The sequence below is a fragment of the Lipotes vexillifer genome, unplaced genomic scaffold, assembly GCF_000442215.2.
Source record: "Lipotes vexillifer unplaced genomic scaffold, Lipotes_vexillifer_v1.1 scaffold717, whole genome shotgun sequence".
In the NCBI taxonomy this organism is placed as follows: Eukaryota; Metazoa; Chordata; class Mammalia; order Artiodactyla; family Lipotidae; genus Lipotes; species Lipotes vexillifer.
Genome location: NW_006798707.1, coordinates 4,539,406 through 4,553,434, shown reverse-complemented (window position 1 = coordinate 4,553,434; position 14,029 = coordinate 4,539,406). Strand labels below are relative to the sequence as shown.

Genomic DNA, 14,029 nt, shown 5'->3' with positions numbered 1-14,029 from the left:
ATAAAATATTATTTAGAAGTAAAGAGTTCAGAAGAAAGAGTTTGGAGAGAGGAATTTTGGATAGGAATGGGGCAGGGGACTGCTGTTTTTTCTTCATGCTTTGTATGAATGTCTTGAATTTTTTAATTATGTACCTTGGGCTGGACCTTTATGAAAAATAAATAAGCAAACTAGCAAATAATCTGAGAGACAAGAGTTTAAGACTCAAGAGAAGAGGAGGGAGACAGAAGAACAGTTGAGGTGGCTTCTTTACCAGGTAGGCAGGGAAGATGTTTGATTATAGTTGTAGAAAAAAAATGTCTATGCAAGGATATCACTTGAATCCAAGAGACAAGCCCTCGAGAAAAGCCACTATTCCCCAGGGGTCCACAGCCAGCAGACCAGAGCTCAGCTAGACCAGAGGACAGAGTTGTAGTTATTCAAGCTGCCCCTCTTCTCAGCCCTTCCAACCTGTCCAGGGAGTCAGAGGAACTGACTTCCCCTCCACTTTGCTGCAGGCACTCAGGTGCTAAATGGACTATGGTTTGTGCTCAGACAGGGCAGAGTAGGTGGGTAGGGTGCCTCTGGGGAATTTTGAAGAATAAAGTAGGGACATTGCCATCCATTGGAGCCATGGGTGTGATGGAGCTGGTCCAACCTTGCCAGTAGGTGGTACAGATGCTCCCTCTGTTGTCTGGTGGACCTGAACAGCATCTGTGGGAATGGGGCCTGGCCTCTGTAGTCACTCGAAGGAAAAGCTTCTTTACTCACCCTGGACCTTTTGCATTTGAGCATCTGTGTCTTTCTCTAGGACAGATCCCCAGTGATCACTCAAGAATCTGGCTCTTGTTCCATTGGGCTGTGCTGCCCCCATAGGCGTGATACATCAAAGCCTGCCCTGCTTGGAACATAGTCAAAGCCGCCTTCGAGGATCCTGGGCCAGGTTCTCAGCTGGGTGAAGCTCTGGTTAGCCCAAGATCATAGAACAGGTCATCTGAATACTTCAGAACCCCAGCCTGGAATCCCAGGAGAATGAAACAGAAGATGATCCCTCGTGGGAAAGCAGGGGAGAAGCTGCATCTCGGTTCCCCTCCCATCAACCCAATCATTTCTCAGTCTGCCCACCCACAGGGTGCTGTGCGTGACATCGGGGCGGTCCGTTGGGTGTTTGCAGAATTAGTCATACTCTCCGATATCTGAATCCTGTTTCACAGCCAGGTGGCAAAATAAGGGTCTTCAACTCCGTGACAAATAGGATCTTAGTTCTGGATGAAAACTACCTTTGGGGGAGGGGAAATCCAGCCAGCAAGGTGGACGCCTCCCTCACTCCTATAATCCATAAAATGGTCATCAGATAGCTCTAAAAGATCATGCCCCACCAGAGTATAGAAGAGCTTCCAGAGAGTGACCAGGCCAGACCCCACTTAGGAGAACTGACACTTGAGAACTCATTCCTGGAAGCATCTCTCCAGTGAGGGAATCCTAGCAAATGCATGTGTCAAGAGAATAGGAGGGCAAGAAACTGCCAGACTGTGACCTTTCTGAGAAGAAACCATTAGAAGGTTGATGGCATGGGCAGGGGTGCGCCATCATGCAAACGCCCATACTCAGGTACTAAGTTAGCATTTGGAGGTGGATGCATCCCGGTACAAGGAACAAACACACAGCCAGCTAACCTGCCTCTCACAGAAGCTGCTGCCAAGTGTTTGCAATCATTTCAGTAGCATAGCAGGGTCAGACACACAGCATAGCTTGGGCCACGTCATTGGGCCTCCTGGCCCTGTGCTTGGCTAATCAGGATAGATGGCCATGGTTATCAGCATGGACTTCAGAGGTAGACAGAGCTAATGCCTGAAGACCCCAAGTCCTGGGCTATCAGACTGCCCTCTTACGTAAGATTTTCTGCATGCAGAACAATGGTCCCGACTGGTCAACACAGACTCTGCTTTAAAAAATGGACAGCTCAAAAAAATGTATGGGCTGCTTTGGCAGGACTCAGAGATGACCTTCACCTGTACCTCCAGGTAGAAAGTCCAACACACCTGCACACTTTGCTGCTCCAGCCACATGCCTTGAAACCCAAGTCCCCTGACTCAGTGACTGTGCCCTCTGCAGCAGCTGGGCCTAAGCAGCCCCCAAGTGGAGGAACACAAAGGACAGGCCTGCTTCCCCAGAACGGGAGGTTACCCTGGTGAGGGTGGACATCTGGAAGTGCACATGTGTACACAAACACACACACCAGGGAAACCCAGGCCCAGAGAGCAGCTCTACATGCAAACCCAGTGGTTTGGGGTGACATCAGTCTTGCTTCTCCCTAGAACAGAAATAGGTTCCTTGGTTCTTGCCACCTCCAGGCCCAGTGGGGACAGAGGCAGGATTACAGTGGAACAGTGCAGCACATATCATGCCTGTGCTTTCCCTCTTCCCTCCCCCATCCCCTGTGCTCCATCAAGGGCCCTGACCCACTAGGACAGAATCCAGGAGGACCTCAGATATAGCCAACTCAGTTCAACGAGGGGTTTTCCAACCTCAAAAATGTTCCACTCACCTATGTTTTAAATTAAGAATGGAGGTAATATAACTTATCCAAATCTAAACATTTAAAACTTTCAGTTTCATATAATAGCCAGTTAGGAGGAGGGGCTGGGAATAGGGAAAGGGCGGAGAGTGTGGACTAGAAGAAAAGGTTAAGTGGAAGGGAGGAACGGAGAGTATATCAGGCAGCATCAGGCGAGAAAATAGGAACCACTCAAGGTATATCAAAAAGGACGTATTTAACACAGGGAGTGAGTTGCTCACAAAGTTGTTGGATTTGCTGGAGGAGCACAGGCCAGACACAATCATCACCAACTCCCAGGTTCACCGCTAGCTTTCAGAGAACAAAGAAGATGCTGCCGCTGCTGCCGCCACCCTCACCAGATATGACAGGGAGCGGCCAGAAATGGTCACAGCTGCCTGCAGGCCTAAGCAGGTGACTTACAGGACAAAACCTCATAGCTGCTGAAGCCCACATGTCTGCCCACCCTGCCAGAGGCAGAATAATAAGGCTCTGCCTCTCTGCTGCCTTTCAGATCATAAGTGCATCTCACCGGTGGGACTTAAAATATATCTGGGACTCTTCTAAAGGTAGTTCTCAGGCTTCCAGCCCCTGCCAAATGGAAGAGGGTATAGAAAGGGGGTATAAAGAGTGTCAGGTGCCAACAGACAATAGTCAGCACAGGGGAAGCAGAAAAATGGGGGGAGAGGGAACGACAAGCAGATGGAGATGGAGAGCTGGCAGGGAGGATGATTCAGACAGACAGGGGCAAACAAATGAGGCGTGGCAGGGAGCAATACAGACAAATAAGACAGGAGAGACTGAGGACAAGACAGAAATCAGGAGATTATGTACCAACCTAAATGGGAAAAGAATTTGAAAAAAAATAGGCACATATATGGGCTTCCCTGGTGGCGCAGTGGTTAAGAATCCGCCTGCCAACACAGGGAACAGGGGTTTGATCCCTGGCCCGGGAAGATCCCACATGCCACAGAGCAACTAAGCCCGCGAGCCACAACTACTGAGCCTGCGAGCCACAGCTACTGAGCCCGCGTGCCACAACTACTGAAGCCCGTGTGCCTGGAGCCCATGCTTGGCAACAAGAGAAGCCACTGCAATGAGAAGCCCGCGCACCACAACAAAGAGTAGACCCCGCTTGCCACAATTAGAGAAAGCCCATGTGCAGCAACAAAGACCCAGTGCAGCCCAAAATAAATAAATAAATTTATTAAAAAAGAAAAGAATTGATACATGCATATGTATAACTGAATCACTTTGCTGTACACCTGAAACTAACACAACATGTTAATCAACTATACTCCAACATAAAATTAAAAGTTAAAAAAAAAAAACAGAAGGAGGAAGACTGGGGTCTATGGACGTTGATCACAGTGGTGGCCATAGACCCAATCATCTGAAATCTGTTGCCAGTGGAAATGCTGACTTGCCCGACACCAATCAGAGTGGTAGCTCTCAAACTTCATTGTGCATAAAAATTAGGAATAGCTTTTCTAAAAAACTTCAGAAATTCCGATCCGGAAAGTCTGGTGCTAGACCTGGGAATCTGCTTTTCTCTTTTAAAGCTCTCAAGTGATGCCTGTGGCCCTCGGGTGACTTTGCAGGACTCACTGCTTTTGCAGCTCCGCTGAATGGTGGAAATGCTCTGGGCTGCAGCAACCAGGATGGCTACGAAATGCCCAATGAATTCAAGCTTAAGGCCTGCTCTGGTCAGAGGCCTCCCGCCACCCCTCCCCCCCCCTCAGCCCCACGCCTGCTGCCCTGGATGGCTGAGATCCCTCCCCACCACCTCCCAGCTCACTGCTCCCCTCCTTCCAGCTTCCAGAGAACTCATGTCCTAGTTGATTTTTACCTCTAAGCAAGCTAATTAAGCAGTAATCCTGGAAGAATCCATCACTCTGACAACGTTGTTGATTAACCATCCCCCAGCCAAGCCAAAAGTGCTTAATATCCCAGCGGAGTGGTCAGTAATGAGTAGAGCTGCGGCACTGGGCTGCAGCAGAGCAGGTGATGCCCGAATATCAGCAGTTAGATGCAGAAAGGGCAGGCGGGCCAACTTTGGAGCCAGGTGGAGGACAGTGGAGAGGAAGATGGATGGGCTTGAGGCTGCACAGGCTGTGGCATCCCTAGCCAGATTCTAGACCATTCTTTCTGAGACCACCAGATGCCCCCAGAGGGTTTCTAAGGTTATGAACAACTCTGGACCATGGGAGAAGGGCTATGTGAAAGGGGCTCCACACCGAGACATAATTCTCCAACTTCATAGCTGTGGCAACTGTTTAACTGCCGAGTAAGAGAAGACACAGGCAAAACAATAGAATGACTGCATTCAGGGGTCAATTTCAAGTCCAGACTGATACATCTTTCTTTTTTTCCACGCTTAGACTCTTGTTTTAAACACCCCTCTGTTCCCTTAAAAGATTTACTTTCTTCAGTGTTCAGAAAACAGTCTCTTGGACCGAGCAGGACATGGTAAAACACTGCCCCCTGATGGTCACAGTTGATGCAGCTTCAAAGCATCCACCTTCCAAAGGTTCCTTCCCACTCAAGTACCCAGTGTGGGCTCAGTAAGGAGCCTCCAGCCAGCCTGGCTGGAGCTTGCCATCTGAGCTGCCATCTCTGCAAAATTGCCTCATCCTCTGTCTGACTTTGAATTCTCATCTCATTTCTTCCCTTTTTTGGCATAAAGAATGGATGACATTGGTAAATACTCTTTTGTGTTTTGTTTTGTTATGTTAGAAGATAACAATTTATTGTTTGAACAAGGGAGTGATATGATGAAAGAGTTTATGGTAGATTAATCTAGTAAAATGTGTGGGATAGATAAGAAGCAAGAGAGTTGATTCAAGGAAGCTAGATAGGAGAACGTGGCAGTTAATATATAAGGGCTTGATTTAGGAGAGAAGACATAAAAATTAAGCATGTAGTCATGAATCTAATAGACCCATATCCACGGTGCGCTGTTTCCGTCACTAAATCAGGTTTCACTTATTTTACTCTATTAGCTATGTCAGTACTTACTAGACTCTATGTTATCGTTTAGAAACTGCATGTCTCTCTCTCTCCCCTCCCCCCCACCCCCCGACTTCCAGGTAGAATTTGATCTTACTCATGTAAAGCTCACTCAAATAGGAGTAGTCCTTGTATGGAGAAGGTTTCTGAGTTGGTAGATACTCTTGACCAAGGGAAGGAAACTGACCCCCAGGTGTGCCATTCTGATGGGATCACTGACGTGCCACGTCATCTTATGTCTTGAAGAGTTTCCAATTCTGTTCAGGCACAAAGAAAAGAAAAATAGTTGAGAGTAAGTGCTCAATAGTGTTAAGAGAATGAATGGCTGAGCATGTGTAGTGTAGAGACAGGGAGCATGGTGGAGTGGACAGAGCACTGGGCAAGGCCTCTGGAGTCTCAGGTTCAAGTCCTGGTTCTGCCTCCATCCAGCTATGTGTGCTTTGGGCATGGCCTTCTCTTTCTTGGCTTCCCTTAAAATGAAGGGGCTGAAGTTGGAGATCTCTAAGGTCCCTTCCATGGCACACACTTGGGGAGCCAGAGCCTAAGGATTCTAAGCCACGGTCATCATGAAGAGACAGCAATTAGGCAGGAAAAAAGAGCCCCTAACAATGCAGCAGCAAGAGCTCTTACTGGGACCCACACTCTAGGGAAATAAACGGTGCTCTTTTCTCTCAGCCTGGGAGGTGCTACTCCTTTTATGATTCTTCAGCGATGGAAATTTCAAAAGCCCCTTCGCTGTATATTACAGCATAAGGAATATGGTCAATAATATTGTAATAACGGGCTTCCCTGGTGGCGCAGTGGTTGAGAGTCCGCCTGTCGATGCAGGGGACACGGGTTCGTGCCCCGGTCCGGGAAGATCCCACATGCCGCGGAGCGGCTGGGCCCGTGAGCCATGGCCGCTGAGCCTGAGTGTCCGGAGCCTGTGCTCTGCAGTGGGAGAGGCCACAACAGTGAGAGGCCCACATACCGCAAAAAAATATATGTATATTGTAATAACTTTGTGTAGGGACAGATGGTTGCTAGACTTACCGTGGTGATCACTGCATAATGTATGCAAATGTCAAATCATTTTGTAGTTTACCTGAAAATTAACATAATATTGGAAATCAACCATATTTCAATTAAAACATTTTTTTAAAAACCTTATGCATGGAATGAAAAAACAGTGCCCCTTCACTCACCCAGAGCTGGTCATTAGCTTTGACACTGCCCTGGAAAGGTGGAATCCAGGCCACAGTGCGGCCACCGATGGTGGTGAGACAGTGACACCTCGTGGCTATCTCCACTAATCACAGCCCAGCCCTGCTTCTCGGCACTTGCAAAAGCCCCGTCCTTCCCGGGGCAGCATTAACCCTCAGTGAGTGGGAGTGATGCAGGGCCCTGGGTTGTAATCTCAGTCTTGCCACTGCCTCTCTGTCTGACCGTCCTCAGTTTCTTCAAAAGGGAGTTTGGTCCTTAAGTCTTTCCCTTCCAACTGCCTTGTTCTCTGGACTTCCACGACTTACGGTGTGTAGTCGGGGATCCTAGGTCCATGCAGTGTGCAGGATGTCCCTACTGGGAAGGCATGGCCCCGAGTTCACCACTAGGACCCTGGGGTCCCACGCATGCCGTGATCATGCACGGTCCTGCCACACACCCACCTCCTTGAGACAGCCAGACCATTGACCACAGATGTTCCATCCAAGGCCTGCCTCCATCCCGGCTGCCAGTTGCTGAGGTGGGAAAAGGTAACAGAACCAGCCAGAAGTAAACCTCATTGAGCCAGCTTTCTATTGGGTGTGGGGAGGACTTCACCTGCTCTTGTCCACTTTGGGTACCAGAATCTTGCCCTATTGGTGGGACCCATAGGGTTCATGTATCCCCAAAGAACAATGTAGATGGGTTCTTTTAAATACACTTTCCTCCCTATACTGATTCCCACACAAGCTGCAAAGAGGAGAATGAGGGTTTTGTGCTCAAGATTCTGAACCTCCCGCCAGGCACTCATGATGTTTTGGCATGGCTGGAGACACAGAGGCTGAGTTTTGGGGTCTTTCCTGAGTATCACATTATTCTTACCCTAGAAGGACTGGGCTTCCTGCCTCTTGAGCCATGTCCCTTATCACTAGTTTCCGGTCTGTATTTACTCGTCTTTCTCCAAGTGTAATCTCTGAGTGCTGCATGGTGTCCGCAGAAGACCGTGATGCTTTCCAATATGGCTGTGTTCATGTCACCATCACTCCCTATGGCTTCCCTAGACTGTCCCCAAGAAGTGTACAGTGGTAACACCCAGGAACCCCTTGAAGAGGGAAGTCATTCATTCAGGTTGGGGATGCAATTTCTAGAGTTGCCACAGCTTCTGGTGGTATGTGGCAATTTTTCCCTGGCTATTAAAGAGAGTATGTAAAAATACTTTTTTGGAGATGGAGAGCACATGAGCTATCATTTTAAAACACCTACTCTATATTAATCAGGGTCCAGTCCGGAGACAAGAATCATACCAGCTGTTGGAATAGGGAAAATTTAATACAAAGAATGATTAACTAGTGAAGGGTAGTTAACTACTGAAAGGGGCAACAGAGGACTCTAAGGAATACAGGAGTAGGAAATGCAGGAAGGAGCTGCTACCTCCAAGGATAATGGAGATTCCCCAATGATGGAAGGAAGAACTTGGATGAGATTCAGACCACTTGAGAGAGAGTGTGGCTGCAGCCCACTGGATGGTGGAGAAGTTCACTGCGGCTCGAGCCAGGAGCTGAAGCACAGGAGATACCCCTGCTGGGAGCCAGAAAAACTCTCTGAGAGAGCCCCACTGGGTGAGAGAGCCTAGATGCCGCTGGCGGTCACATTGCAGGAAGAAAAAAGGCACACTGGAGCCAGGAAGGGGAGCTCTTCCTCTGTGTGCCTTGCAGTGTCCCCCTAGCGCCCTCTACTGTCTCTCTGGTAAAGGACAAGTGTTGACAAGGTCCAACTGCAGTATTACAAAGCGGGGCAAGGAAGGGTGAATTTGGAGTTGAAAGCAGCAAATTGATAAGAGGAACACCTACTCCATGGCAGGCCCTGTGCTTGCATTTCCGTCAAGAATCTAGTATAATCTCAAGCATAGTTCCTTGAAATAGATAATAGAATTCCCATTTTAATGTTAAGAGGGTACTGAAAGCTAGAAGTAACCTGAGAAGGACATGCAGCTAACATACGTGGCTGGGCTGGTGTTTTGACTGCTGTGTGTGTGATTCTAGAGTCCAGTCTCCTACCGCAAGCTAACAGTGCCTCTCTCCGTAAAGGGTGAAGGGCAGTGAGACCCTGCTCTCCCCCCTTCACCCCTCCTCCCCCATGAACTCACATAAACGTGCCCAGCATTGCTTCTCGGGCTCTTCTCCTGAGAGACACCAACAGTGTGGCAGATGCCCTGGGGGTCCTCTAAGGCAGTGATTCCCAAACCAGAATCACTGGAAGAGCTTGGTGAAAATAGGGGCTCCTGGGCTTTCTCTGTAGGTACCAATTTAATAGATTGGCAGGGGGAGCTGAAATCTGCATTTAACAAACTCCCCAGAAATCCCGATGCTCCAAGAAAGGAGCATCAACCTCTCCGCTGGGCTGGAAGTGGCAAGTGAGAAGCTGCCTGGCCTTCGCTGGGGGGAAGGGGACTTCACGCTAACAAGCTCCTCTCAGCCCCAGCGCCCTGCGGAAAGGTCAGTATTGATACCTGGCTTCTGAAATGAAAATCAAATAGGACACACGGATCTGCTTCATGGGTGATGACGTTGTAATGGCTCTTACAGAGGCTGAATTGATTCCTGTCTGTCAGCTGGAAAAGTGGAAGATGGGCTCCAGGACTCCTGGCCCCCTGGCCTGGCAGTCCTTTAGGCATATTTTCTGGACAGGAGGTATTTCTGAGCTAGAGCTTGCCAGGCAATTCCATCTGGCACAGGAATAAGAGCCACCAGCTTTTGAGCACCTTCCATGTGCCAGGAACCATGCTCCAATCCTTAAACCCGCCTGCAAGGGTTAATACCACAACTAGGAGACAGGAAACTGGGGGTCTGCCCAAGGCCACACAGATACAGGGGCGGAGCTGAAATTCAGGCACGTGTGGGTCTTACTCCAAAGCTTACTCCATGGCCTTGGGAGGGGGACCAGCTCCTGGTTCAGACCCCCTGCTGGGGGAGAGCCAGGCTCCAGGAGGCCTGGGGGCCACGTGCTCACGGTCAAGTAGTTAACATCTTCCCTTTGGTGGGGGTTTTAACATCTATAAACCAACTCAGGAAGCGTATATCAGATGCTATTATCTAGGTCCTTCAGAGAGGAGCTAAAGCAGTGGATATAGGCGAGGAGTCTGTCCTGGTGAGGGGTCTGTCCCAGAAAGGCCTCACAGGGTCAGTGACATAAACCCATAGAACTCTAACACCAAGAATGAACCCTAACATAAACTGTGGACTCTGGGTGATAACGACATGTCAGTGTAGGTTCATTTGATCGTAGCATATGTACCACTCTGGTGGGGGGTATGCCTCCCACCAGGGGGCAGGGGTTAGGAGTGGGTGGGCATGGGGTATATGGGAACTCCCTGTACTTTCCCCTCAGTCTTTCTCTGGACCTAGAATTGCTCTACAAACTAGTCTATTTAAAAGAGAAAAAAACCTACTGCCTCTTTATTTATTTATTTGGCTGCACCGGGTCTTCGTTGCAGCATGCGGGATGTTTAGTTGCGGCATGCGGGATCTTTAGTTGCGGCATGCGGGATCTTTAGTTGCGGCATGCGGGATGTTTAGTTGCGGCATGCGGGATCTTTAGTTGCGGCATGTGGGATCTATTTCCCTGACCAGGGATTGAACCGGGGCCCCTGCATTGGAAGCACGGAGTCTTAGCCACTGGACCACAGGGAAGTCCCCCAAATTACTGCCTCTTAATGTGGTTGTGAGATTGTTAAGTAAGTTATAAGAGGGCCTAGCCCAGGATTTGGCAGGCATCAGGGTCCCTGGCAGCTGAATGAGGGGAGGTATCACCCCGTAAGCTCAGTGTAGACCCCGGAGGACCCTGACGGGGGAAGAAGAGCAGTGCTCCTCTCTGCCACCTCGTCCCCCTCAGGGAGCCCTCTGGGGGTGTGGGGACAGGTGTAAGAATTAAGGACCAGACTGAACCAAGTGTTAATAAATCAGAAGACAGGACAGCAAGTATGGCCCAGGGCTGGATATGATAACAGGCCCAGGTCTAGGATTTGTAAGATCAGTCCCTCCCTCTCTCCCTCTCTCCACATAAACCTCATAGCGAACAGAAGGAACCAGAAGGGACTGGCTATTTGGAAAAAGCATAAATCTGGCGGGCCATTCCCCTGCTCTGAAGCCCGTACTTGCTCCCCAGTACCCTCACCTGGCACACAGGCCTTCCCTCCACTTCCTCTGCTCTACGGCCACTCTGGGTACCATTCAGTGGACTAGAAAAGAGAACAGGTGGGTGTCCAGAGACCCAAATTTTAGACCCAACTGTGTGGTAGCTGTGTGACCTTGGGAACATCTCTCCTCCTCTCTGTGCCTCAGTTTCCCCAGACTGGATTCTTTCCTTCCTCCTTTCACTGAATACACTACTGAGTGCCCGCTATGAGCATGACAATCTCTAAGGTCCTTCCTGTTGTGATATTATGTCTCATTCAGTGTAGTTCAAATGCACTGCGAGAGATATAAAACACACACAGAGTGTACAGATGAAAACGAAGGAGTCTCCTTAATCATGGTTCCCAGAGATGTGCACTTCCTTCCAGCTCTGCCTTTTGAATCCCCATTTCTGTGCCCACCTTTGTGGGAATGGAACGCTTGTTTGCAAAGTGCTTAGATAACTTCAAAGATTGCAGGGCTGTGACTTTGCCCTCAATATCTGATCCAGGATAAAAGTGGTTGCCTCCTGACCAAAGATCTTGATTCTCTTTGAGTCCCCCTCCATGGTCACACTGTCCTCCCTGTCAATCCCCCTCCCCTATGAGACGATCTAGAGCTTCTCTGGGGGGAGGCACGTGATGCTCAAAAAAGCATGAGATCGGCTCTAAACAGGGTTCCAATTCTAGCTCCAACGTTTACTTGCTGTGTGACCTTGGGGAGTTACTTAACATCTCTGAACCTTGTTGTCCTCCATCTGTTTGTGGAGGAAGTAAATTTCTACCTGAACGGGTGTTGTAAGGTTAAGCAAAATGACACAGGTAATGTTTCTGGTCACATAAATAGCAGTACCACTTTACTTAATATGAGCTATTAGGCATCTTGTCCTCACATGAGAGAATCCACGTAAAGCATTAGGACAGTCAGTGCCTTGGTAAGAACTCCACATGCTAGTTCCCTCACCCTCTTCGGTCAGTTTCATTTTCCTCCCTGTGACTGCCAGGTGGCAGCATGGAGCCATGGAACAGAGCCCTCTCATAATGTGAGTGCTGTCAGGGACCCTTGAGTGACAATAACCACAGACTGTTTATTGAGCTCTTACCATGCTGGGTGCATGAGGGCACCTCATAAACACCTTCCTTTAACCCTTGTAAGTTCATATGGGGGGAGGTTCAGTCACCTGCCTCGTGCAGGGGAGGAATGACGGGCTCAGGCAGGAGGATCCATAATGGAGCAGAAGATATCATCAAAAGCTCCCCTGCACGCAGCCCCAGCACCTGCCCGCTGCACTTGGCAGCCTGGTGGGTTGCAAGAGCCTCACCAGGTGGATGAGGACAGTGGGGCCCAAGGAGGGGAGAAGGGACCGGAAGCCAGGGCCCTGACCCCAAGCAGGTACGCTTTCGTGCAGGGCCCAGTCTCCAGGGAGGATCCCCTCGGCCAAGGCCCCCTCTGAAGTGAGGCTCCACCTGGGGCTCTCTGGGGGTGCTGGGAACCCCAGGAAAGCAAGCACACGATGTCCTCCTGTCTTATCCTGCTCATCCAACAGGACCTCTTCCGATCCCCGAGTAATCTTTGCCTCCAGGAGCCACGGTGATTTGTGGAAAACTTCCTCCAAATCCCCAGCTAATCCTCCTTTGGCTGAACCCTTCAGTGATTGCATTTGCGGCTGGTGGCCTCTAATCCCTCCGGCCCCAAGTATTCCTGGGAAAGCACATGTGCAGACCTGTGGCATGCTGAGTCCTGGTGCCCAGTGGGTCTGAGCTGGGTGCACCAGGGACCTCCAGCTTGTCCCTCAGAGTCAACCTCCTTTTCTCTCTCCTGCGAGTCTCACTGGCAGCAGGTCGGGGAGAAGCCTGGGTCTGTGCCTGGCGATGCCTGGACAGGGCAGCTGGCTGACAGCCGAGAAGCTGGGGCCGCCACCCTCTACACCGCATGATTCCCAGAGGGATGCTCTTGTTTGAAGTTAGGGCCTCAGTTGCTTCCTCTCAAAAATGGGGATAAAAATAGTCTTTAGGGATGCTTATGAGGATGTACGAAGGTAACATATTTAACGAGCCTAAGGCAGAGGCTGGAACCTAACCAGCCATCAGAGCTGGGTAGCTGTGGTTAACCTAGAGTGTCTCCCTGCCATCCCCACCCCTCGGTAACGACCTCAGCCCTCCTCTCCCTCCCACCTCTGGAGGCGCGGACCCCTGCACAGCAGCTCCTCACACGGGCTGCGTGGTGCAAGGGCAGGAGAGCCACTGTGGGCTGTGCGGGGTCTGGGGGCTGCCAGTAGGGCCACGGTTCTGGTGCTGGGGAGAGGCCGAGGACCTGCAGCTCCGAGAAGGTGTACCCAGTGCAGGAGAGATGCCCGGTGTGGCCACCATCAGGTGCGGGGGCTCAAGCTCTTGAGAGATGAAGGAGCGCAGGGCCAGGGAGGCAGGCAGGCTGGGGTGGGGCAGCCCCTCATCCCTGGCAGGGATGGACCAGCTCAGCTGGACAGACAGGGTGGTCCCAGGCGCTGCCCAGGCAGAGAGATGCTACAGGGGGCAGCTCCATGAGCCGGGATAAACGACTGGATTTTTTTTTTTTTTTTTTTTTTTTTTTTTTTTTGAGCTGCTTGTATTACGCGGACCTCTCACTGTTGCAGCCTCTACCGTTGCGGAGCACAGGCTCCGGACACACAGGCTCAGCGGCCATGGCTCACGGGCCCAGCCGCTCCATGACATATGGGATCTTCCCGGACCGGGGCACGAGCCCGTGTCCCCTGCATCGGCAGGCGGACTCTCAACCACTGTGCCACCAGGGAAGCCCAACGACTGGATCTTTGAGGCACAGTATTTTTATAACCCACAAGTCAGCAGGGGGCCCTGCCCCTAAGAAGGGTTGGCTCAAACTCGCTTGTGGAGGTCCAGCTCCCTCCTGGAGATATGAGCCCCCGTCCTGACCGCCTGCCTCTGCACTTTCCACCTCCACTCTGGGCTCACAACTGTGCCCTTATCTCCCCCCAGGTGTGGGCCTCTATATGGATTCCCGTTGCCTTTCCCTCTGTCCATGCAATACTGAATAAAAAAGTAAAAACTAAACTCCCTCACACTCTTCAGGATAGAGGGCTCCAGACTTTTCCTGGGGTCCTGCCTGTTTAACCCAA

The 14,029-nt window shown here is 50.4% G+C and overlaps 1 protein-coding gene across 1 annotated transcript in view; it reads left to right on the top strand.

Moving 5' to 3' along the window:
* Window positions 1–12,832, top strand: part of CAPN13 (calpain 13) — an 83,722-nt gene extending 70,890 nt beyond the window's left edge. Inside the window, exon 21 of the mRNA XM_007470896.1 lies at window positions 12,722–12,832. Within this exon, the coding sequence (XP_007470958.1) occupies window positions 12,722–12,832 (111 nt within the window). The remainder of the gene's footprint in view (window positions 1–12,721) is intronic.
* Window positions 12,833–14,029: the final 1,197 nt, after the last annotated feature.